Raw genomic sequence first — 26,607 nt, forward strand, 5'->3', positions numbered from 1 at the left:
AAATTAAGCACATTAATCCGCTTTACATGGGGTGTAGAGCCTAACTGGCATATAAAAGAAATGTTCCTTTTTCAGGACCCTTTCCAAAAATCCAAATAACTTCACAGATCTTTATTGTAAAGGGTTTAAACACTGTTTCTCATGCATGTTCAATGAACCATAAACAATTAATGAACATGCACCTGTGGAACGGTCGTTAAGACACTAACAGCTTATAAACGGTAGGCAATTAAGCTCACAGTTATGAAACTGTACGTCTGGCACCTGTTGGATCGCAGGGTGAGGGCTAGGACCATTTCCCCCAGAAATGTCAGGGAACTTGCAGGTGCCTTGGTGGAAGAGTGGGGTAACATCTCACAGCAAGAACTGGCAAATCTGGTGCAGTACATGAGGAGGAGATGCACTGCAGTACTTAATGCAGCTGGTGGCCACACTAGATACTGACTGTTACTTTGATTTTGACCCCCCCTTTGTTCAGGGACACATTATTCAATTTCTGTTAGTTACATGTCTGTGGAACTTGTTCAGTTTATGTATCAGTTGTTGAATCTTGTTATGTTCATACAAATATGTACACATGTTAAGTTTGCTGAAAATAAACGCAGTTGACAGTGAGAGGATGTTTATTTTTTTGCTGAGTTTATAAGCAGCGTGTGAGTTTCAAGTTTGGGGAAGATCATTTTAACCATAACAATGCACCATTTGCGCTTATAGCCTAATACCATGTGCGCATTGCCGCATTTATAATGTGAAGAAATAGCCTAATACTTTAGAACTTTCAGCTTAAAATGTTGATAATGTGTTGCGTCAGCCACATTGCATCAAAAAAACTTTTTTATGCAATGTGGCTGACGCAACACACTAGTGGTTGTATTAATTTGGGATCTATCGCATCCCACAACTGTCCCAGACTGTTTGTAATATTTATTTGTCGCACAGAATAGAATAGGATGACTTTTGTACTATGGGGGATAGTAGATTGACATAAGCTAGTGCTTTTGCTGTTCGTTAGGCCTACTCATCTTGTTGGCTGACGAAAAGTAAATGTGGACAGTTCATCCAATATCTTCAATATGCACATCAGAATTGGATAAGGACACGCACAGTTGCGTCTCCAATGTGTCTGTCTTCACTTGTAGCCTGTGAGAAAGACCCAATCACGTGACGGAGAGCCGTGTGAGTGAGAGACTCTTCGGAATGCCCAGCACACTCAGGGAGAAGGGCACAACGCAGCACTCCGGGCCGCAAAAGGCATGGATTCTTTTAGGGTGCATTACGGCCACAAATGGGATGCCGTTGTGAAATTCGAGGCATTATCAAGTGCTTGTCAAATTGTGAATGAGAGACTATTGGAGTGTGCACATCCTGCAAAGAAAAAGCAGCGCTCATGCCTTTTCAAGTGACTTTTTTCAAATCATCATTAGAGTCTCAGCCTTACAATGTATTCAAAATCAAAACATGTAGCCCAACATTTGTAGAACACCTAAAGTTACATTAATAACTCTAAATGAACTATATAGGAGGACCTTTTTCCTTGTTAACTGCTCAACACAGAATAGCCGCCGCATGTGAGCACTCCCTCAAATCGTTTGGAGAAAATGTTTATTTTTTATTTAGCTTTGTTCAATTGTATTCATCATACTATAACATAATATAAAGTAATGCCACAGAATTATAAGCAAATCTTGTCTGCTAAATTACCTAGTGTAGCCCACAGCCATTTGGCATAGCCACTTCAGGACCTAAGGACAACTCAGAGTATGCTATTCTGTTCTTCTGAAATAGTCTACATTTTCATCAAATCAGGCTTCTTTAGACCTGTCTAAAGTACATAATGGATTTATTGTGAATGTGTAGGCTATATTACATGGATTTATTCGACTTTTTTAAATGGCTTGTAGGCTATGTGTGTAAGCCAGGAGATGCTAAATGTGTTTATGTTAATTAACGGTCAATTACCGTGAGACCGACAGTTATTTGCTTGCCACTCACCGGCTGATGTAATTTCGGGACCGCCACAGCCCTAGTTGATCCATCCTCATTTTTTTCCTTTCACAGCCGTTAAACTCTAACTGTTTTAGTTACCATTGGCCTCATGGTGAAATGCCTGGGCGGTTTCCTTCCTCTCTGGCAACTGATATGGAAAGGACACCTTTATCTTTGTAGTGACTGGGTGTATTGATACACCATCCAAAGTGTAATTCATAACTTCACCATGCTCAAAGGGATATTCAATGTCTGCTTTTTTGTTGTTGTTCATCTATAGGTGCATTTCTTTGCGAGGCATTAGAAAACCTTCCTGGTCTTTGTGGTTGAATCTGTGTTTGAAATTCACTGCGCGACTGAGGGACCTTATAGATAATTGTACGTGTGGGGTACAGAGATGAGGTAATCATTCAAAAATCATGTTAAACACTATTATTGCACACAGATTGAGTCCATGCAACTTATTATGTAACTTGTTAAAAACATATTTACTCCTGAACCTATTTATAATTACCATAACAAATTGGTAGAATATTTATTGACTCAAGAAATGTCAACTTTTCATTTTTTATGAATTTGTAAAAATGTCTGAAACCATTATTCCATATTATGGGGTATTGTTTGTAGGCCAGTGACAATAAATCTAAATTTAATCAGCAAAATGTGGAAAACGTCAAGGGTTGTGAATACTTTCTGAAGGCTCTGTACATGTTGTGTCTTTACCTCCTAGAATGAGTAGTGTATAGTTCTAATAACTGACATATTTTCCCTGTGAATCACTGAAATGTAATGCATGTCCACAGTTGTTTTCCCCCAATACTATTTGTTGTAACGATGTAGACATCCTTATCAGAAATGTATTCTGTGTTATTTAGTTGGAGCAGGGCATATAGGGGCAGGCAACAAGCAGCTTTTTTTCTTTTAACAAGCAGCGCTATGCAAATCAGAATCCTAATGAAAGCATATCTCTGAGCCAAAGCTTGAGAGAATAAATGCCTTAATTTTCACAACATGGGGCCAGTCGCTGGTGAATTTACTTTTTGAAATACACAAATGACACAGCAGAACAGATTCACATTCATTCCCCCTCTAGAAATAATTTGTTATGACTATCTCAGAGCAATGTAAAACAACATTGACAAAACATCGCCCCAACTAACCTAACCCAAGCATCTCAAGTAGTAGTGCTGATCTAGGATCAGTTTTGTCTTTTCGATCATGATGATTAAGAGTATATGGACAAGAAGGACCTGATCCTAATCAGCACCGATACTCTGAGACGCTTTGTGAAAACAGGCCCCGACCTCAGTCTGGTCTGTTTGATGTGGTGTTCCCCTAGGTTCAGTACTCGGCCTCGTTTTAATCCTGGAGTTGTTCTCAGTCAGATCAGTGCAGGGCGATGTCAGCTCAGCTCAGCTCATAGATGGCGGTGTCTGATAAGCACATCGTCTTATCTCTCCGGCTGCTCTAAGACTCACCATGGCACCGTGGCTTCTGTCAAAATGAAGTAGTGGAGACAGACAGACGCACAAAGACAAGGTTTCCCAGTGTGTGATGCAGATCAGATAGTCTCTCTCTTTGCTGAAGGAAGGAAAGAGAGGATAAACCATGTGAATGGGGTTCACCCAGGAGTTTTACTACACGCCTTCCATTTCACCACTCTGCTCTAACTGACTGCTGCCGTGATCAGCCTTATTCCATCTGACTAACCTTTAATTAAATAGATGGATTTCATTGTAAATGAGTGGAGACTGTAAGCAGTGTGTAGGTAGTGTGGTATCTGAGACCTATAAAACGCTGGCTTGGACCCAAACTCGTTCCTGGGCTTCCCGTGTGTGCACGTTTTTAGTTTTTTGCTCGAGCACTACACAGCTGATTCAAATAGCCAACTCATCATCAAGCTTGAATGATTTGAATCACCCGTGTAGTGCGAGGGGCGCCAGGACCAAGTTTGGGAAACCCTGTACTAGAGTATGGGGGAATTCAATACACTGTGTTATGTAATTCCGAATGACATATTTAGTACTTTGCACTGTGTGCCCAAGTTAGTGTAACGGTTGTCGAAACGTTGGTTATGGAGTTTATATAGAGCATATATTGTGTGTAACTTTCTTTGTATATTTTCATACAGTTGATTCTCCACTAGTCAGCACCACTACTTTTATGTTTTTCTTTTTTTATTTCACCTTTATTTAACCAGGTAGGCAAGTTGAGAACAAGTTCTCATTTACAATTGTGACCTGGCCAAGATAAAGCAAAGCAGTTCGACACATACAACAACACAGAGTTACACATGGAGTAAAACAAACAGTCAATAATACAGTAGAAAAATAAGTCTATATAGAATGTGAGCAAGTGAGGTGAGATAAGGGAGGTAAAGGCAAAAAAAAAGGCCATGGTGGCGAAGTAAATACAATATAGCAAGTAAAACACTGGAATGGTTGATTTGCAGTGGAAGAATGCACAAAGTAGAGATAGAAATAATGGGGTGCAAAGGAGCAAAATAAATAAATAAATACAGTGGGGAAAGAGGTAGTTGTTTGGGCTAAATTATAGATGGGCTATGTACAGGTGCAGTAGTCTGTGAGCTGCTCTGACAGCTGGTGCTTAAAGCTAGTGAGGGAGATAAGTGTTTCCAGTTTCAGAGATTTTTGTAGTTCGTTCCAGTCATTGGCAGCAGAGAACTGGAAGGAGAGGCGGCCAAAGGAAGGATTGGTTTTGGGGGTAACCAGAGAGATATATCTGCTGGAGCGCGTGCTACAGGTGGGTGCTGCTATGGTGACCAGCGAGCTGAGATAAGGGGGGACTTTACCTTGCAGGGTCTTGTAGATGACCTGGAGCCAGTGGGTTTGGCGACGAGTATGAAGCGAGGGCCAGCCATCGAAAGCATACAGGTTGCAGTGGTGGGTAGTATATGGGGCTTTGGTGACAAAACGGATGGCACTGTGATAAACTGCATCCAATTTATTGAGTAGGGTATTGGAGGCTATTTTGTAAATGACACTGCCGAAGTCGAGGATTGGTAGGATGGTCAGATTTACGAGGGTATGTTTGGCAGCATGAGTGAAGGATGCTTTGTTGCGGAATAGGAAGCCAATTCTAGATTTAACTTTGGATTGGAGATGTTTGATGTGAGTCTGGAAGGAGAGTTTACAGTCTAACCAGACACCTAGGTATTTGTAGTTGTCCACATATTCTAAGTCAGAGCCGTCCAGAGTAGTGATGTTGGACAGGCGGGCAGGTGCAGGCAGCGATCGGTTGAAGAGCATGCGTTTAGTTTTACTTGCATTTAAGAGCAATTGGAGGCCACGGAAGGAGAGTTGTATGGCATTGAAGCTTGCCTGGAGGGTTGTTAACACAGTGTCCAAAGAAGGGCCAGAAGTATACAGAATGGTGTCGTCTGCGTAGAGGTGGATCAGAGACTCACCAGCAGCAAGAGCGACATCATTGATGTATACAGAGAAGAGAGTCGGTCCAAGAATTGAACCCTGTGGCACCCCCATAGAGACTGCCAGAGGCTCGGACAACAGACCCTCCGATTTGACACACTGAACTCTATCAGAGAAGTAGTTGGTGAACCAGCCGAGGCAATCATTTGAGAAGCCAAGGCTATCGAGTCTGCCGATGAGGATGTGGTGATTGACAGAGTCGAAAGCCTTGGCCAGGTCAATGAATACGGCTGCACAGTATTGTTTCTTATCGATGGCGGTTAAGATATCGTTTAGGACCTTGAGCGTGGCTGAGGTGCACCCATGACCAGCTCTGAAACCAGATTGCATAGCGGAGAAGGTATGGTGGGATTCGAAATGGTCGGTAATCTGTTTGTTGACTTGGCTTTCGAAGACCTTAGAAAGGCAGGGTGTGCGTCAGCTCATGCTTTTCACTGGACCAAGTTATTGTAATAACATCATTAGCGTTTGTGTGTGTGTGTTTGTGTGCGTGCTTGTATGCGTGTGTGCGTGCGTGTGCTTGTTTCCGCCACTAGGTGTGCAGCGCGGTGCAGAACCAGGACTTCACTCTGATCGAGGACTACTGCCTGGGTCTAAAGACTCTGCTCTACCTGAAGAGCATCGAGGAGCTACAGGACTGGGATGGCCAATCACCTCCCACATTGCGCCACCAGAAGGGCAAACCTGTACCGCGACTGGAGGAACTGGTGGGCAAGGTGAGTGATTGACAGCTAATCCAACCATTAACTCAATCTACCTGTACACACTTACCCATTAGCATTGCACTGTGACTGCACTTCCCCTTTGCTACTCCTACACCCCTCCATTTACTTGGTCCTATTATCAGCTTGGTCCTCTTGGTCTTGATCCCTTTACCCATCCATTATAAACCAGACATCATTTCAACAGCAGACGACATGCAGGCTTTTAGTTACTGCATTACTAGTATTACTGCGACACATCTGTACCTGTGTATTTACATCACACTATTGGTGGCAGCCTGGACTTTATCACATTGCAATTACTGCATTGTCCACACTGAATGTTAAGTGCTCTGTTCTATTCAGAGCTACAGCTGATTTCAAGGCTGCTGTGTAGTCTTCCAGCTAGCAGGATCTGACTCACTGAAGGAGCTCACAGATCAACCTTCTGAGGGATGCTTTAATATCAGATTTGAATCAAAAGAGGTGGCTTTGTCTGAAATCCCCTCCTATAATAACTTGGCTAAGAGCAGGTGCTTTAGTCACTGGTTCTGGCACTAATATAAATGGCCAGACATGCCTATGATGAATAGCTTAGATACTATAAATTCAAATTCAAAAAGCACAGACGGTGAGGAAAAGTCCTAATGGTTTATTATTGTTAGTTTACTTTGAAATAGAACATCAATCATTCTCGGAAAACGATTTGTACAAGCGCCGTCTTAATCCAATGCCAGTCGTTCATAACACAATACAAAATAAAAAAAGTCTCAAATCAAATTTGACAAAAGGCAATTGTCAAAACATTCCCTCTATTAGGTTTTACAGTCCACAATTCTGCATTTCTACAATCTCTGTCATATTTATGGGAAAAAGAGAAAATTAATGTGAAATGCCCAGAATGAATGTAAATGAGGGAAAATACAACTTCAGTAAACTCTTTTCAGCATTCCAGATTAGAGGTGGTTATCAGATCACAGGCGTGTGGGTTCTACACCAACCGAGGGAAGGCTATAAAGCGCCAGATTCACTACAGTCCTGACGACGGGACATCTCACCGCATCGCAAATGCAACAGTTGAAATGCTAATGCTAAATGAGTGGAGGATGAGAGAGGAAGGAATACATGTGTAGGAGGTGAGGAATATCAGAAAAGTGGAAACAGTAATTCCCTCGTCTGCTGCTGTATTAGCTCTCCATTGTTGTGGGGAATTGTCAGCACAACAACAACAATTATAGCAGAAGAGGTAGTGGTGTTGTCTTGAAGCTGAGAGAGAGGAGAAGGTAGAGTGTGTGTGTGTGTGTGTGCCTGCGTGTTTTTTTGTTGTTGTTTTTTTGTGAAGCTGTGTGGTGTCATGTAGAAACATTGTCCCAGACATGGAGAAGCAGCCTGTACATCACATCTCCCTGGGGCAACGTGGTGCTGGATACACTGACTGATACTAGTGCACGGTGACACCAGGAAAGGACGAATCACTCACATCACCGGCTCTCAGCTCTCAGGCGACAACATTAACCGGAGTAGTTTTTATACAAAAGCTTTGTTCTGGCTTTTACTTAGAAGGAAATAAGGCTTTGTGGACTCTTTTGGACATAGCTTTTTTTTAAGGTCAATTCTCAGCTCTCACATAAGTCTGTATTACATAGTATGAAATAGCTCTGAGCCCGGTTTCCCAAAAGCATCTCAAGGCTAAGTTCATTGTTAGAGCCTTCGTAGGAGCATCGTTAAATCTCCAAGGTGCTTTCCAAAACCAATGTTATTAACGTTGCACTTGAAAACGCTCGTAATCTAACGCTGCCTCAGACCACTCGTAGAACAGCTAGTGCTTCGTTAGATGCTTCTTTAACCTCCCGCGTCACTTTATACACAAAAGATCACCGCTAAACATAGAATCACATGGTTTATGCGTCTACCCGTGACCGCCGATAACCTCAGAACAAAGTTGACTACAACAAATACAATGTTGCTAATGTCTTTGCAATTGATACAAGCAAGTGAAATATAAAAAGATGCTTGAAATGAAAATAGAGATGACAGCATTCAAATATAAATACAGTAGGCCTATTTTAATCGTGTTGAAATACATTTCATGTTCAATCAATTGAGTTCTATTTTTCTTCTTCTGGGCTACTGCCTATAACTTGTTTCAATATATTTAATGATGTGTATCCTAACATGTGCGCAATGATGTGCCAAATCTGTGATTTTGTGCATTTTTGTTGGGTAAGTATTAGAATAAGCCACCTCGGTATTTGCAGCCGTAGGTAGTAATACACTATATATACAAAAGTATGTGGACACCCCTTCAAATTAGTGGATTCGGCTATTTCAGCCACACCCATTGCTGACAGGTGTATAAAATCGAGCACACAGCCATGCAATCTCTATAGACAAACATTGGCAATAGAATGACCTTACTGAAGAGCTCAGTGACTTTCAACGTGGCACCATCATAGGATGCCACCTTTCCAACAAGTCACTTCGTCAAATTTCTGCCCTGGTCAACTGTAAGTGCTGTTATTGTGAAGTGGAAACATCTAGGAGCAACAACGGCTCAGCCGCAAAGTGGTAGGCCACACAAGCTCACAGAACGGGACCGCTGAGTGCGGAAGCGCTGAGCTCGTAAAAATTGTCTGTCCTCGGGTGCAACACTCAAACCAAATCAAATCAATTTTATTACAACACATGCGCTGAATACAACCTTACAGTGAAATGCTTACTTACAAACCCCTAACCGTCAGTGCAATTTTTTAAAATACGGATAAGAATAAGAGAGAAAAGTAACAAGTAATTAAAGAGCAGCAGTAAAAAAGAACAATACAGTTGAAGTTTACATACACATTATGTCAAGCAAAGAGGCACTGACTTCTGATTTCAACTGTACATGTAGGTAGAGTTAATTAAAGTGACTATGCATAGATTACAACAGAGAGTGGCAGTGGTGTAGAGGAGAGGGGGGGGGGGGACAATGCGAATAGTCTGGGTAGCAATTTGACTAGATGTTCAGGAGTCTTATGGCTTGGGGGTAGAGGCTATTTAGAAGCCTTTTTGTCCTAGACTTGGCGCTTCGGTACCGCTTGCCGTGTGGTAGCAGAGAGAACAGTCTATGACTAGGGTGGCTGGAGTCTTTGACAATTTTTAGGGCCTTCCTCTGACACTCCTGGTATAGAGGTCCTGGATGGCAGGAAGCTTGGCCCCAGTGATGTACTGGGCCGTACGCACTACCCTCTGTAGTGTTTTGCGGTCGGAGGCCGAGCAGTTGCCGTACCAGGCAGTGATGCAACTGGTCAGGATGCTTTCGATGGTGCAGCTGTAGAACCTTTTGAGGATCTGAGGACCCATGACAAATCTTTTCAGTCTCCTGGGGGGGAATAGGTTTTGTCGTGCCCGCTCCACGACTGTCATGTTGTGCTTGGATCATGTTAATTTGTCGGTGATGTGGACACCAAGGAACTTGGAGCTCTCAACCTGCTCCACTGCAGCCCCCTCGATGAGAATGCGGGCATGCTCGGTCCTCTTTTCCTGTAGTCCACGGTCATCTCTTTTGTCTTGATCACGTTGAGGGAGAGGTTGTTGTCCTGGCACCACACGGCCAGGTCTCTGACCTCCTCCCTATAGGCTGTCTCGTTGTTGTGTTGTCGGCAAATTGAATGATGGTGTTGGAGTCGTGCCTGGCCGTGCAGTCATGAGTGAACAGGGAGTACAGGAGGGGGCTGAGCACGCACCCCTGAGGGGTCCCTGTGTGTTGAGGATCAGTGTGACGGATGTGTTGTTACCTACCCTTACCACCTGGGGGCGGTCCGTCAGGAAGTCCAGGATCCACTGTTTTCTAAACTGCCTCTGGAAGCAACGTCAGCACAATAAATGTTTCTTTGGGAGCTTCATGAAATGGGTTTCCATGGCCGAGCAGCCGCACACAAGCTTAAGATCACCATGCACAATGCCAAGCGTCGGCTGGAGTGGTGTAAAGCTTGCCGGCATTGGACTTTGGAGCTGTAGAAACGCGTTCTCTAGAGTGATGAATCATGCTTCACCATCTGGCAGTTCGACTGACTAATCTGGGTTTGGCGGATGCCAGGAGAAGGCTACCTGCCCACTGTGCCAACTGTAAAGTTTGGTGGAGGAGAAATAATGGTCTGGGGCTGTTTTTCATGGTTCGGGCTAGGCGCCTTAGTTCCAGTGAAGGGAAATCTTAACGCTACAGCATACAATGACATTCTAGACGATTCTGTGCTTCAGCTTTGTTGCAACAGTTTGGTTAAGGCCCTTTCCTGATTCCGCATGACAATGCCGCTGTGCACAAAGCGAGGTCCGTACAGAAATGTTTTGTCGAGATCGGTGTGGAAGAACTTGACTGGCATGCACAGAGCCCTGACCTCAACTCCATTGAACACCTTTGGGTTGAATTGGAACGCCGACTGCAAGCCGGGCCTAATCGCCCCAACATCTGTGCCCGACCTCACTAATGCTCTTGTGGCTGAATGGAAGCAAGATCCCGCAGCAATGTTCCAACATCTAGTGAAAAGCTTTCCCAGAAGAGTGGAGGCTGTTATAGCAGCAAAGGGGGGACCAACTCCATATTAATGGCCATTATTTTTGAATGAGATGTTCAACGAGCAGGTGTCCACATACTGTTGGTCATGCAGTGTATCTCTAGGAGCTGATCCGTCAGTATTGTGAAATAATTATAATGTTATGGTAATATTTGAATTGAGAAAGCTAATCCGAGAGCAGCACTGCCTTTCTTTCGATCCTATCAGTATGACACATGCTTCAACGGCGTGCTTAGCGACCGTTCCCTCTGCGTGGTGTTTTAGGAAACGCATGTTACATCTCCGGCTGTTGTAGGAAAGATGCATTGTTAAAGCAGGAAAATATCGGTATCAGGAAACCAGGCCCAGGTCTTCTACTTTTACTTGGGAGATTTCAGACGTTGCGTTAGTCGGCCAAAAATATGACATTTCTTTTGTTTTGTTTTTGTATCGGTGGATAGGTACAGGTAACTGCCAAAGTAAAGGAAACACTTGAGTAAATTAGGGATTTGAAGCATATTGAAAGCAGGGTCTTCCACACAGGTGTGGTTCCTGAGTAAATTAAGCAACTAACATCCCATCATGTTTAGGGTCATGTATAAAAATGCCCAGTTGCCCATTATTTTGGCTACCATGTCTAGAAGAGGAGTTCTCAGTGACATTGAAAGAGGAGCATAGGGGGTTTGAAAAATGAGCATAAGGGGGTTTTAAGTGTGTGTCAAATCAAATGAAATTGTATTTGTCACATGCTTCATAAACAACTGGTTTAGACTAACAGTAAATTGCTTACTTACTGGTCCTTTTCCAACAATGCAGTTAAAGATAAGCAACATTTTTTTTTTAAATGGTGTGTGTGTCTCAGTCACCAGATCTCAACTCAATTCAACTCTTATGGGAGATTCGGTAGAGGCGCCTAAGACAGCATCTTCCAACAAAACACTAAATTATGGATTTTTTTATGGAAGAATGGTGTCACATCCCTCCAATAGAGTTCCAGAAACTTGTAGAATCTATGCCAAAACACATGGAATCTCTTGTGGCGGCTCGTGGTGCCCAACGCCCTATTAAGACACTTTATGTTGGTGTTTCCTTTATTTTGTCAGTTACCTGTAGATAGGAATGCCTCATAGCGTTCATGGAGGCCTGGTGTACAGAGCTAGCCTGGGCCCTGTCTTTGACTTAGTGGACAGTATAGATAGAAAGTGACATCTCACCTGTGTTTGTGTGTAGGGCAGCTGTTGCCGCGAGGCAGAGGAACAGTGGCATTGACCCAATGAGACAAATACACCAAGCACACCATGGAGGGAGGGGCGGGGGGGGGGCAGGATCACATTACTTACAGTACAGTCAAGACCAGGGTTTGTGTATGTGTGTGTACGTGTTTAACTATAGTAAGCTGTACGAGAGTGTGTGTGTGTATGTGAGGGTGATTGGGTGGGGGTGGGTGGGTGGGTGGGTGGACGTGTGCGTGCTTCAGAAAGTCAGACTCAAAGGTAGAGTATTCGGAGGGGGAAAAAAAGGTTTGGTAGAGAGACAGTGAGGCTGTGTGTGTCAGAGTGCACAAGACATTTGCGAGAAAGGTAGAGAAAGAAACCTCAAATGGAAAAAAAGAGAGGTAGTTAGCGAGAGACGGAGCTCATAAAAGAGAAAAAGAAAGTGAGAAGAGAAGTCACTGTCACTGCAATTCCCGGGAATGTCAGTTGATAAAAGGAGTAGAAGCGTTCAGCTAAAGACTTATTTTTTTCTCTCTCTCACTGTTAGTATAAGTAGTGAGAGAGAATGCTGTCTCAAATAGTCTGCCTCGGTGGCAATCCATGCTCTCTCATGGGATGATCTATCCTTATTTCACCGTTTAGAGTGTGGAGTCCAATTTCAGTGAACTTCAGTCCTTCATAAGTAATTTAAGAAGTAGACTGAAGTTACCTCAATGGAAAATCAAATAATTATTTTGGCTATGCTTCAATAGTGGGTGGCTCCATCAAACAAATTCATTTTTTGGGCTGTCAACACAGGTTCATGTACAACTGTTTGCACACAGTCAACAGTCTTGGCTGGACTCTGGAACATGCAAATAACATGCCAGACATAAAATAATAAGGATAATTTTTTCAACTTTTATAGCACTTTTAAAAGAATAACAAAGTGCTTTAAAACACACAAAAAAGACTTGAAGAACAACATCACAACATCATGAGATGGACAGTCATTATAAAGTTCATGTCTTGAGTGGTCATCTGAGGAAAAACGAAAACATTTATAAGAAATAAATAAAGAGCATCATGTCCAGGGGGTGTACTTCTCCATCAAGCTGCCTCACGCTACAGAAACAGACTAGTCTTACTTTACTGCAATTAAGAATGCACTAAGCACACGCCTGATATGCAGTACATACTGGGTCACAGCATCAGCAGAAACATGGAGTGCATGGTGCAAACTGAAGTGCAGACCCATCACTCTACTGCATGGTGATTGCAACCCTGTGAGCTGACAGTAACAGTTAGGCTTATGAGATGCTAGCTAACGTGTGAAGCTAACATGTGCTCCGTGTGGGACTGCTCATGCCCCAGACGAGATTCTCAGCACCACAGGTATTTGTTAGGCAGCAGGCTGGCTGGAACAGGCGATGAGACCCACTACTGGGCCGACACAGGGAAGGAGAGCTCCACAGTCCCCTAGAACTAGTCCAATGTTACCTTTTTGTGGTGTCTCTCCTGGTATCTCCACCCCCACACAGACTCCCAATCCACACAGTCGCCTCCCCCTCTTTCTCCTCCACCTCCTCCTCTCTGCTGGTGCCAATGCCAAACAAGGGGTGGGAGTGAGAGAGGTGTTGCTGGCTAGGCTACCCCTGAGCTGCTGGACAGTTGGGGGGGGGGGGGTTGTTAAATAGTGATTTGGCCATCTACATGGCACGGCGGAGTCTGGTTGAGCTTGGCAGGCCTGCAGGGGTAATGAAGCCTTGGACCAGCCTGACCTACCCCCTCTCTGCTGGGGGCCTGCCTGGCAACACTCTGGCTCAGGTGAGGTGGTGATGGGCTGATATTGGGGGTGGTGGAAGGGTGCTGGCTGGGGAGGGGGGTGGTACTGACTACTCTGAGGTTCTATTACTTTATTGAGGGAAAGTTGATTGTTGAAGTATTTTCGTAGATATTTAATCCAATGGCAGATAGTCTAGCAGTTAAGCGCATTGGGCCAGTAACCGAAAGGTTGCTGGTTCGAATCCCCGAGCCATCTAGGTGAAAAATATGTTGATGTGACCTTGAGCAGGGCGCTTAACCCTCATCGCTCTGGATAAGAGCATCTGCTAAATGACTCAAATGTAAAATTATGATAGTGTACCTTGTTGCCATTTTGATTGTTGGCACTGATAGAGAAACCACAATATGCCTCTAAAAGGCACAAATTACAGCTATTTGAATTGTAGATTGTCAAAGTTACCCAGAGTAAGACTACCTTTACTTGACACATTTATTAGTCGTATGTACAGGATACACATGGTATACAGCGTCCAATGAAATGCTTACTTGCAGGTTCCTTCTCGACAATGCAACAACAATAATAAATAATAAAATATAAGAACATGAACATAAGGTAAATGACTTAGTAGAACAGAATACATTTTTTAGCATAATTATAATACAAGAAGGCACAATTTATTGTCCAGTATTTATACGTGTTTTGGGGAAGGGGTGATTCAGGGGCAAGTGTTTAATTTAGCAATCATAGTAAGAGTCTGGTAGCAGCAGTTGTGATGTGCGTGTGTGGATTAGTGTATGTCTGTGTGGGTGTGAGCTTGAGTGAGTGCATTTGTGCTAAGGTGCAGGTGGTCAGTCCAGTTCAAGTGTTCAGCAGTCTGATGGCTGTTGGTATCAGACCTCATGCTCCGATACCGTCTGACCAACAATAAGGGAGTGAACAGCTCGTGGATGGTATTTATGTGGTCCTTGATGATGCTGCAGACCTTCCTCTGGCACCGTTTCCACTAGATGTAAATGTCCTGACATTGTTGTCAATTAAAGGTAATATCAGATTTAAATACAGATTAGGTATCCACTCACTAGCCTTTAAATCCCTCTCCCAAATTGTTCAGTACATCAATTACACCCACTGTTTATTCTGTTTGAACCTGATGTGAGTAACACCAGTCCAGGTGTGGGCTGTGGAATCCAAACCATACTGTGGCTGTATCCAAAATGGGATTTAATCCCTATGTAGGGCCCATAGGGCTCTGGTCAAAAGTAGTGCACTATTTATAGAATGGGGTGCCATTTGGGACACAGCCTGTGGTAAATGATATGAGAAGTGAAAGGGGAGTCAGCCTGTCCTCCAGACCATTAGCCAGACCGTCCTCCCCAACCAGAGTATAGATGTACAGTTATTGCCACGGCTGTCTGCTTCCTCTTTGGGATCTTTCATTAGGCCGCCCTCATATTCGGCCCCTGAGACAGAGGCCAAATCATGTCTCTGAGCCGCTTGTGTGTTTGTTATTAGGGACCTCTGGTGGGCGGGCTGGCTGGCTGGCTGGCTGGCTGGCTGGCTGGCTGGCTGGCTGGCTGGCTGGCTGGCTGGCTGGCTGGCTGGCTGGCTGACTGACTGACTGACTGACTGACTTTCTGACTGTTGGTGGGGTTGACAGTGAGAGAAGGATAGAAACCATGCTGTTTACACCACGCTAGGAGAGGTAATGTCCGGACATGTTGGTCTGGCCAAATATCAGCTAACATGTCTCAATTTTCAGTGCCTTCATTGTCCCCCACGATGAAATCGGGAAGGGAACTGTGGATCTGTCTCCGTTCGTTCGTACATTAGTTTACCAATATCTCAGACAGCACTGGGACGATTTTGATTAAACTTGGGTGAATGATGTGTCTTGCCATAGAGATCCAGCATTTACAAAATGACACTGATTGGCCCAAGGCGGAAGCTATAGTAATTAACAGAAATTTGGACATTTGGAAACCAAGCTTACTCGTCTGTATTTTGTGGAACTTGTGTGGTATAATGCGGCCAAATCAGAATGAATTGGGACCAAATTGGTTTGCATATTGATAAATGTTAACGAACATGCAACACAAGTCAACAAGTCCTTTGCAGTAACTTTTTAATTGCCACTTTGGGGTTTTGGAGATGAATTTCACCCACACAGTTTTTACATGGGAGGTGATTTTCCAACCTCTAAAACTGTGATCTGTACCGACACACAAGGCAACAGACTCCTCTCCACTCACAGCATAATTTATGAAGGCAGATCAGATGCACATACAATACAGGTTATTAATTCCTCCTGCAACACTGCTCTCTTGATTAACAGTTTAAAGAAACAGAACAAAATACAACACACAAACAAATCAAACTGATGACAAGTTATTGTGTTTGTTTGTTTACCTGTTAGGGGGAGGAACACACTGGCATCCAATTAAGGGTTGTTGTGTGATTGTTTTAAGACGTGGCTGGCGCTCGCTGCTTGGCAGTTTGGGTAAAAGACTACGGCACTCAACGTACCCAATCTCTCTCTCTCTCTCTCTCTCTTTGCTGTGGTTGGTGTGGTGGGCCTTCATCTCTGGCTGTGGTTTCCCCAGCCCCTTCCTTCCACTCTGTGGTTTATAGCCATGGACCTTAGAGGCTAAAATACATTTTAATGTTCTTTTATAGCAGGGGGAAAAGAAGAAGAGGTAGGGAAAAAACAAGACCAGAATAACTGTTGGATTAGAACCTATCTGGTACTACTGTGCCTGGTTTAAATGAATGAGGGCTGAACACACAGATATATACATTTAGGGTTTCACGTTTAATTATGGCACATTGTAAGCAGTAGTTTAGTGAGGATGAATCACCCAGTTTTTATGCTGCCGGGGATGTTGTTGCTTTTCTTTCTTTAGACTTGTGACCTGATCTCTTTTCTTAATGGCAGCGTGTATTTGAGGGGGCAATAAGCCTTAATGTTGTTAGCAGATACAGTAGAGAGGCCTAGCTCACAGAGGGTTGGAGGGCTTCTCCTTTGGAGTGTGGCCTGGCAGCACAATATGGACGGCCTTGTGTGGACGGTCGAAAGGACAGACAGACTGCCTTGAGATTCCTTTTGAAACATAAGGGCACGATAGGGTAGCAGTGTATAATTCCTGTAAAAGTCAGACTGCACATACATCTAATGATTTGGACATAGGCTGTCCTTATGTGAAATGTCCTGGTGTGCCGCTACGTATGGATGTTTAGAGGTGGTTCAAATTGAATGTGTGCTATTTCATGTACAATTAAAACCTTTGCTACTTTTTAATGTTATGCACACAATGTGGGCATATGATATTTATCGAGCTTAGAGATGATCTCATTACCATATGAAATTGAAGAAGAGAGTGAAAAAAATCTAATTAAAAACAAACCGCATTAATTTGAATAAATGGTTCAATGAAAAGCGGAAAAACATGTCACGCACACCTGTTTTTCCCGAGGATCTACTAATAAAAGTTGCAATGTGTTGCCTACTAACCATCTGTACTTTGGTTTACTTCGCTCACCGGTTTGGAGGTGATATTTGGAGAACAGCTGTGGATGAGAAGACAGAGAAAGACAGCAATACAATCTGTGATCTCTGTTTTGTTATGGTCTCTCAGAGCACAGAAACACATTGCTAGCACATTAAATATTAAGTATTTTGAAACTGAGTCAGTGCAGGTGTAGTTTTTCAATCAATTTACTAATTTTAGCAACGACAGAACTAGTGGCAACACAAGTTCATTTTTATTTGCTTGCATGAATAAATGGCATTACAATAGCTTGATATGCCAAGGAGACTAATCCTGAGTCTAACTTTCAGAGGAAGCACACCTGCTAGTATTCACAGATAGCTTCTCGGTAAAGTCTCTTATCTAATAGTCGTGCTGGATAATGCAGGAAGAGCTCCAGTAGAATTGCTTGTCTCATGATAACTTTTCTGATAGATTTCAAAAAGCTGCTTGTTAAAGGAGGCAAGTTGAAACTGAGACAGAAAAAAAGTGACATTTCAAAACCTGAATCAATGTCGATACTTTGAACAGCTTGGTCTTACCTCATTTCCTCTGGTCAATTTGGAGATGTGCGGTTGAAATGAATTAGTGGCACCCTAGGTATGGGATTGGCTTTCCACACGGCCTCAGTGGAATGTTGTGTTGGAGCTTGCTTTGCCTGTCTGGCATCACTGCAATTTCCATACAAACACACACACACGGCAGACAAACAGCCTGCCAGCCTGAGCTTAATCCCCTCCTATGTTGGGGCCATAAGTATGTGGGATTCTGCCTTCAAACCGTCATGAATATGGTAATCTAGAGGAATCACAACAAGCAGTTACTTCTCCATTTAAGCACTTGCCAAGAGATCGCAAGGGGCCTGGGGTGGACGTCTTTCTACAAGCACACACAAACATATGTACACGTACACACACAATTGGGTAGGGCTGTGGAGATGTACAGATAAAGACAGAGTGATCTCTCCCTTTCTCTCTAACTATCGCGCTCTCTCTATCTCTAGATATCTCTCTTTCTGTCTTTTTCTCTCTCTCTCTGTTTCTCTCTCTGTTTCCTCCCTTCTCTCTCTCTCTGTTTCCTCCCCCCTCTCTGTATCTCTCTATCTCAGTTGCACTCACACAAACTGTCCTTGTTAAGGATCAAAGACTCTGGCTCAAGTAACATCTGAATATCAAAAGTGTACCTTTGGTCTTTGGTATAGGCAGGCACAGAAGGGGACATGTGCTTAATAATAATTTATTCAACTTTTATAGCGCAATTCATTACATAAAGAAATCTCAAAGCGCTGTAAAGCAACAACAAAAAACCATCAATTTAAAAACAACAACATCAATAATCATCATGAGTAGATTGACGGTCAAGAGACTGAAGGGTGAGAAAGTTCATGGCTTGATTTATATTTTGTGTTTATTATGGATCCTCATTAGTTCCTTCCAAGGCAGCAGCTACTCTTCCTGGGGTCCAGCAAAATTAAGGCATTTATAACATTTTTAAAACATTACAATACATTTCATAACAGATTTCACAACACATTAAGTGATCAAAGAAGTCACTGTAGTAGTAAGGGACCCTAACTGTTGTCCGTTTGAATTAGAATGGAAAATTTTGATTCATCAGGCAAATTTCTTTATTTTTTTTTGTCTGTGTGGTTTTTGGAAGATCAAGACTACTGTTTGTGTGAAAGTCCAAATTATCTGTGGAATACAACATTAATGCTTGAAAATGAGATATGACTTGATGTTTGTAATGTGATATTAGTTAAATCAGACAAACATGAATGACCATACTGTTCACAGAGAACTACGTTTTTTTTGCATATAAAAAGCATTGACTGTATGACTCCAAGTCCCACATCTATACAGTAGAATGTCTGTACAAGGTCTGTAGCTGTATTTGGATGAAATCGTACACCCTTGGAAACTCATTTTCAAAGATTTTCTCAAAAAACAATCATAGTTTTGTATTTTTTTCTTAGCGAATGTTATTGTGTTTCAGCTGTTATTCTTCTCTGAAGCAAAATTGCCCATTTCAGACAAGCCTTTAAGTGCTTTAGGTAATGTTCTCCTGTAGCTGCATCACCTCCATCCCGCCAACACGTTGTTTTCAAGGGGAATAGCTCGCAGACAAGCAGCAACCATTTTGAGTGAGCAAGCTTTTGAGTGAGCAAGCAATTCCTGTTCATTGACACGGTAATGTCTTAAGCCAGGAAGGCGAATGAATATTTTTGCAAATATATTGCATGATTTTACAGTAGAGGGCCTACAGGAGATGCAAACGGGAGTAAACCCACAACAATAATCTCCCTGAAAACCACCCTCCATGACCGCCATCAGCTTGTATTTCACTTTTAAAAGCCAAACAATTTTTCAATATCACGTCCGATGCACTGCACAGCAGATGGGGAAAGAGATGTAATTTCAAACGGGAACTGAAGCAAATGTGGTTTTATTGTATTTTTTAGTTTTTGACTTCTTTTTCTTGTTTTTGGGGAACGTGGGTCATTCACTTTTAATCCTGTACACCTGCTGTGGTGTACAGGAGGAGAGAAAAAATCTAAACACTGTACAACACTCAATGAGCCCAGGGGACACCTCCAGCTTGATACAGTTAACGTGTAAATGTTGGCCGAACGGATCTCATTAATTTCCCAGGATGAAAAACAGTGGCCACTACTCCAAAGCAAACAGTGTTCCTTTAATGCGGTCAGTCTGTGGGTCTTTGAGCTCCCATCCTCATCTCATCCTCGTCTCATTCCTGTCTCATCCCTGTCTTGCTGTCTGTTTGTTCTCATCTGATGCTTCTAATGAGGCACATCAGTGATGCTTCAGTACTCTGTACTGGAGGTGCAGCTTAAAGACTCATCAGCAGTAAGTAGACTCTCTTAGGTAAACAAACCTGTCAACATATGGTCGAAGAGGACACAAGACAATATTACAAAGAGATACAAAAGATTGATACAAGTGAAATGGCATTGGTAGACAATAGATGCATAAGACATGTCATTGGTAAAACATTTAAATGAATTCACTTCTACAAATTGTAATTTATTACTTTGTTTTTGCTAAGATAATTGGAGAGTTATGAATAAGTAAAATGCTCACGCAGAACCATATTAAACTATCAAAAGCCATCAATAACATGGTCACATCTATCTTTAAACACTTTTGATTAAAACCAAAATTACTTTTCTAAATGAAAAAAAAGTGGTCAGTCATATTTTACCGGAGGAATAAACTAAAATTGATTTACTACAACGAGTTTCACACAAAAAAGCTATCCTGGAAAGCCAATCATTTCTCAGAATTTCACTACCTCCAATATTAAGTTACAGCTGAAGCTGTTTGAATTTAACAACTAACCTTCAGCCTTCTATCAATCCTACTTTAAGAGTTTACCCAGCTTTGGACCATATCTGCTTGAGAAGAAGAAGGTTTTGGCCGACTACAAGAAGGCAGTGAGAGACTACGTTGAGAAGACCACAGTAGTGGAGGCCAATGGCACCAGAACGTACACTCCCAAGAGACCAGTCCCAGCTGTCAAGGTAAGAGAGAGGAGAACACCCCTTAGTTCTCCCATAGTACTTTGAAATATGTTTTTGGGGTACTGTAGAATGCATGCCCAATATATTGCTTCATTCTTAGTAGTATGCTAGTGTACATATTGGAACAGATGCCTAGATTTAGCCATAATGTTTACAAGGCATGTAAGATACAGTACGTGACTGAGACCAGGTCATTGGATCAATGTGTGTTGCCATAGAGATCCTATATATATCTATAATATGTTCTGTATGTAATTATTTTGTGTTGCCTTGTTCCCAGGATGTTATAGCCAGGGCTCTGAAGCACATCGGTGCATACGGGGAGCTGAACAACACAGAGCAGGTCCAGGCTGTTATAGATGAGAAAATGTGTATCAACTGTGGCAAGTGCTACATGACCTGCAATGACTCTGGGTACCAGGTACATACTGCACTGTACATCCCCTCCATTTGTTTGAAGCACACGCTCACTCAGAGACACACGTACTCGGGAACAAGTCTAATCAAAGCCTGTTTAAGGACCAGACTGGCCCTTACTATCTCCTGAAAAAGAGATGCCTTGTGACAAGGCCTAGTTTTCATTATAGTCACAGTGACGCACATTAATCTCTCGCTCTCTCGCTCTCTGTGAAAGTACCTCTGTCGGAGGAAGGAACAGTATGACAGTTTTATTAAAGAATGAATCTCCTCTTCCCTGGTAAATAAATGTCCCCATTATCTATCAGCAGAAGTATTGATGAAGTAGTGCGGACTGTTCCATCAGAGCTCATTGTCTGTGAGTGGATCTCTGAGAGGGATTATATGTTATTAATGGTTTCTAATGAAGACCGGCATTCATCAGGATAATGTGTCTCCATCAAATAGGTGGTTCCACACACACACAGGCACTTTTTTTTATATACATTATTAGTCAAAAGTGAAGAAAGCAAAACCATGTAATAACACATGGAATCATGTAGTAACCAAAAAAAAGTGTTAAACAAATCAAAATATATTTTGTATTTTAGATTCTTCAAAGTAGCCACCCTTTGCCTTGATGACATCTTTGCACGCTCTTGGCTTTCTCTCAACCAGTTTCATGAGAAATGCATTTTAAATAACAGGTGTGCCTTGTTAAAAGTTAATTTGTGGAATTTCTTTCCTTCTAAATGTGTTTGAGCCAATCAGTTGTGTTTTGACAAGGTAGGGTTGGTATACAGAAGATAGCTCTATTTGGTAAAATACCCAAGTCCATATTATTGCAAGAACAGATCAAATAAGCAAAGAGAAACAACAGATACTTTAAGACATGAAGGTCAGTCACTCCGGAGAATTTCAAGACCTTTGAAAGTTTCTTCAAGTTCAGTTGCAAAAACCATCTAGCGCTATGATGAAACTGGTTCTCATGAGGACCGCCACAGGAAAGGAAGACCCAGAGTTACCACTGCTGCAGAGGATAAGTTCATTAGAGTTACCAGCCTCAGAAATTGCAGTCCAAATAAATGCTTCACAGGGTTCAAGTAACAGACACATCTCAACATCAACTGTTCAGAGGAGACTGTGTGAATCAGTCCTTCATGGTCGAATTGCTGCAAAGAAACCACTACTAAAGGACACCAATAAGAAGAAGAGACTTGCTTGGGCCAAGAAACACGAGCAATGGACATTAGACCGGTGGAAATCTGTCCTTTGGTCTGATGAGTGCAAATTCTAGATTTCTGGTTCCAACCGCAGTGTCTTTGTGAGATGCAGAGTAGGTGAACACATGATCTCCGCATGTGTGGTTCCCACCGTGAAGCATGGAGGAGGAGGTGTTATGGTGTGGCGTGCTTTGCTGGTGACACTGTCAGTGATTTATTTAGAATTCAAGACGCACTTAACCAGTATGGCTACCACAGCATTCTGCAGCTATACGCCATCCATTCTGGTTTGCGCTTAGTGGGACTATAATTTGTTTTTCAACAGGACAATGACCCAATACACCTCTAGGCTGTGTAAGGGCTATTTGACCAAGACGGAGAGTGATGGAGTGCTGCATCAAATGACCTGGCATCCACAATCACCCGACCTCAACCCAATTTTGATGGTTTGGGATGAGTTGGACCGCAGAGTGAAGGAAGACCAACCAACAAGAGCTCAGCATAATATGGGAACTCCTTCAAGACTGTTGGAAAAGCATTCCAGGTGGAGCTGGTTGAGATAATTTCAAGAGTGTGCAAAGCTGTCATCAACGCAAAGGATGGCTACTTTGAAGAATCTAAAATACAAAATATATTTTGATTTGTTTAACACTTTTTTGCTTACTACATGATTCCATGTGTGTTATTTCATAGTTTTGATTTCTTCACTATTGTTCTACAATGTAGAAAATAGTGAAAATAAAGAAAAACGCTTGATTGAGTAGGTGTGTCCAAAATTGTGACTGGTACTGTATATATATTTTTTTTTTCATTAATATTGCATACAGGGTTAGATGTATATGTCCCCTGAATGATTTTCACAACAATATGTTGAAGACATCTGTTGTAAATATGTATGTATTTTATGATTGCGCATGGACGATAAACATAAAGGGGTAAATTATGTATCAGCATGATGAATTGACGGCAATATGCAACACCATGCAGTTTACATGAGGGCCATTTCATACATTTTCAGAGCAAGATGATTTAAATAGAACTCAATATTATTACAAATCCACTGTGTAACATAGCTACCTGTGATAACAGAATACACAATATGCCTTGTTTGATGTAACAGTGCAGAACACATTGGTCTACTTGCTACATAACATGGATTCATTGCGGGGCTTCCTGTGCTAGCCTAGCACGCTAAAACCATGTCTATGATGGTCTATGGCAGCCATTCCAAACCTTATAGCCTTTGCTCTCTCTCTCTCCCCTCTCTCACGCTCTCTCTCCTCTCTCTCTCTCTGCAGGCTATTTCGTTTGACCCTGAGACCCATTTCCCTATAGTTAACGACAGCTGCACCGGCTGCACTCTCTGTCTCAGTGTCTGCCCTATCATCGAGTGCATCAAAATGGTTACCAGGACAACACCGTATGTGCCCAAGAGAGGCCTGCCTCAAGCCGTCATGCCCGTATGCTGAAACTAAAGGATGGAGAGAAAGAAACAAAAACGTCCACCAATGTCTGTTTGACAACATCGATTCCTCTGCTTTGTAATTGTGCTGTGAAAAATTACCTTGATTATATGAAAATAATTATTAGTGTGGAGAAATAATTGCCTTATATATTCCCAAGCCAATTATCTACAAATAATCAACCGGGCGGCAAAACGTGGCAGTATTTCTAAACAATGGTGGTGTGGTGATGTGTTGTTGTTTTGTCGTTTTTTTTCTCTTCCCCGTTGTGTCAAGGCTGTGATAATGAGAGTGAAGGGGGAAGGTGGAAGAGAAAGGAGGGAGGAAGAGAAAGGGGAAGGCAGAAAATAATGGATGTTTATGTGTCTGGGCTCTATCTGACAAACTGACGCACCAATGCTACATTTCCTAACAAGCATGCGTGGATGGCAGTCGGACCACAAGCCCAGAGCTATGAAATTAGACATATGTTGGGAGGGATAATCAGAAGGACAAGAAGTGGTAATGAACAAAGATGAATAGGTGATCGTGACAGCATGAGGTATTCCACCTGTGAACGTCCAGACAATCTCCTCTCATACCACATCAGAACTGGAGGTCATTGTTTAATTTTTATCAAGCACTGCATCTGTTTAGTTTGGTTCCTCCCAGTGTTAGCTACAAGCCAGCTTTACTTTTAGTTTAACTTGCCCTGCACTCCCAGTGTTAGCTACAAGCCAGCTTTACTTTTAGTTTAACTTGCCCTGCACTCCCAGTGTTAGCTACAAGCCAGGTTTACTTTTAGTTTAACTTGCCCTGCACTCCCAGTGTTAGCTACAAGCCAGCTTTACTTTTAGTTGAACTTGCCCTGCACTCCCAGTATTAGCTACAAGCCAGCTTTACTTTTAGTTTAACTTGCCCTGCACTCCCAGTGTTAGCTACAAGCCAGCTTTACTTTTAGTTGAACTTGCCTTGCATCAAAGCTTAAAATGTATTCTACTATTACTACTAATACTATTTGCATCTGTCTGTGGTTATGTGGATTACACATTGATTGTCTTAACTGTTTTTTGTGTGTTTTTTGACCATTTCTCTTGATTTGGGTGTGTAATTGTGAAATCAGGGATCTTTGTTGTATTACGGGCCAGGGGTTGTTGTAACTAAAAGGTCAGATCTTCTTGTGGCTGTTTCCAGTTCAGTAGATATGAAGAATAGCTGTGATTCACTCGGAGCTCACTAAAGGTCAGCTGTGACTAGTCTCATCTCAATAAGTACCTGCTACTCGCTCATGGTTGATGTATACCTACACTACCGTTCAAAAGTTTGGGGTCACTTAGTAATGTCCTTGTTTTTGAAAGAAAAGCACATTTTTTGTCCATTAAAATAACATCAAATTGGTCAGAAATACAATGTAAACATTGGTAATGTTGTTAAATGGCTGAAAACGGCAGATTTTTTAAAATGGAATATCTACATAGGCGTAACAGAGGCCCAATATCAGCAACCATCACTCTTGTGTTCCAATGGCACATTGTGTTTGCTAGTTTATCATTTTAAAAGGCTAATTGATCATTAGAAAGCCCTTTTGCAATTATGTTAGCACAGCTGAAAACTGTTGTTCTGATTAAAGAAGCACTAAAACTGGCCTTCATTAGACTAGTTGAGTATCTGGAGCATCAGCATTTGTGGGTTCGATTAGAGGCTCAAAATGGCCAGAAACAAAGACCTTTCTTCTGAAACTCATCAGTCTATTCTTGTTCTGAGAAATGAAGGCTATTCCATGCGAGAAATTGCCAAGAAACGGAAGATCTCGTACAACGCTGTGTACTACTCCCTTCACAGAACAGCGCAAACTGTCTCTAACCAGAATAGAAAGAGGAGTGGGAGGACCCAGTGCAAACCTGAGCAAGAGGACAAGTACATTAGTATCTAGTTTGAGAGACAGGCGCCTCACAAGTCCTCAACTGGCAGCTTCATTAAATAGTACCCGCAAAACACCAGTCTCAACGTCAACAGTGAAGAGGCGACTCCGGGATGCTGGCCTTCTAGGCAGAGTTCCTCTGTCCAGTGTCTGTGTTCTTTTGCCCATCTTAATCTTTTCTTTTTATTGGCCAGTCTGAGATATGGCTTTTTCTTTGCAACTGCCTAGAAGGCCAGCATGTTTTCAAACATTTTTAAAACTTGCATGCCATTTAAAACATGTACAGTGTACTTACATGCAGCGACCTATTATTTATTTGTTATTATTTTTTTTTTTTAAATAATACATACTTACCCAGAAAAGCCTTAAACAGGAATACCTACCCAATACTTAGCTGAATACTTAGCTGAATACTTAGCTGAATACTTAGCTGAATACTTACCTGAATACTTACCTGAGATCCAAACCGCCGTATGCCCGGTGTGTCGCTGCTCTGGAGAAGACCTGTGAGTAATATTCTTTGCCCGCTCCTGTTGGACGCTGGAAACAAACACAAGCAACATCCACAACCACTCAACCACCTACTCCTGAAGAGCAAGTTTCTATACCCAATTGTTTTTCTATAGAAATAAATCCCTCAAACCCTTACCCTAAACCGGGTCCATATCCTGTTTCCAATCCTACCCCCTAAACCGGGTTTGTAACCCTTACCCAACCCTACCCCCTAAACCAGGTTCGTATCGCCTACCCAATCCTACCCCCTAAACCGGGTTCGTATCCCTTAGCCAACCCTACCCCCTAAACCAGGTTCGTATCGCCTACCCAACCCTACCCCCTAAACCGGGTTCGTATCCCCTACCCAACCCTAACCCGGGTTCATATCCCCTACCCAACCCTACCCCCTAAACTGGGT

General features: G+C 42.4%; 1 protein-coding gene across 2 annotated transcripts in view; it reads left to right on the forward strand.

The window, feature by feature from the left end:
- LOC120028105 (dihydropyrimidine dehydrogenase [NADP(+)]-like) overlaps positions 1-24,841 on the forward strand; it is a 220,615-nt gene extending 195,774 nt beyond the window's left edge. For both annotated transcript variants that reach the window (XM_038973280.1, XM_038973279.1), the window contains exons 20-23: positions 5,972-6,151; positions 20,560-20,712; positions 20,993-21,133; positions 23,630-24,841. In XM_038973280.1, coding sequence (XP_038829208.1) covers positions 5,972-6,151; positions 20,560-20,712; positions 20,993-21,133; positions 23,630-23,800 — 645 coding nt within the window. In that variant the 3' untranslated portion in view covers positions 23,801-24,841. The remainder of the gene's footprint in view (positions 1-5,971; positions 6,152-20,559; positions 20,713-20,992; positions 21,134-23,629) is intronic.
- The last annotated feature ends 1,766 nt before the right edge of the window (positions 24,842-26,607 follow it).

Source organism: Salvelinus namaycush, chromosome 33 (assembly GCF_016432855.1).
Source record: "Salvelinus namaycush isolate Seneca chromosome 33, SaNama_1.0, whole genome shotgun sequence".
NCBI lineage: Eukaryota > Metazoa > Chordata > Actinopteri > Salmoniformes > Salmonidae > Salvelinus > Salvelinus namaycush.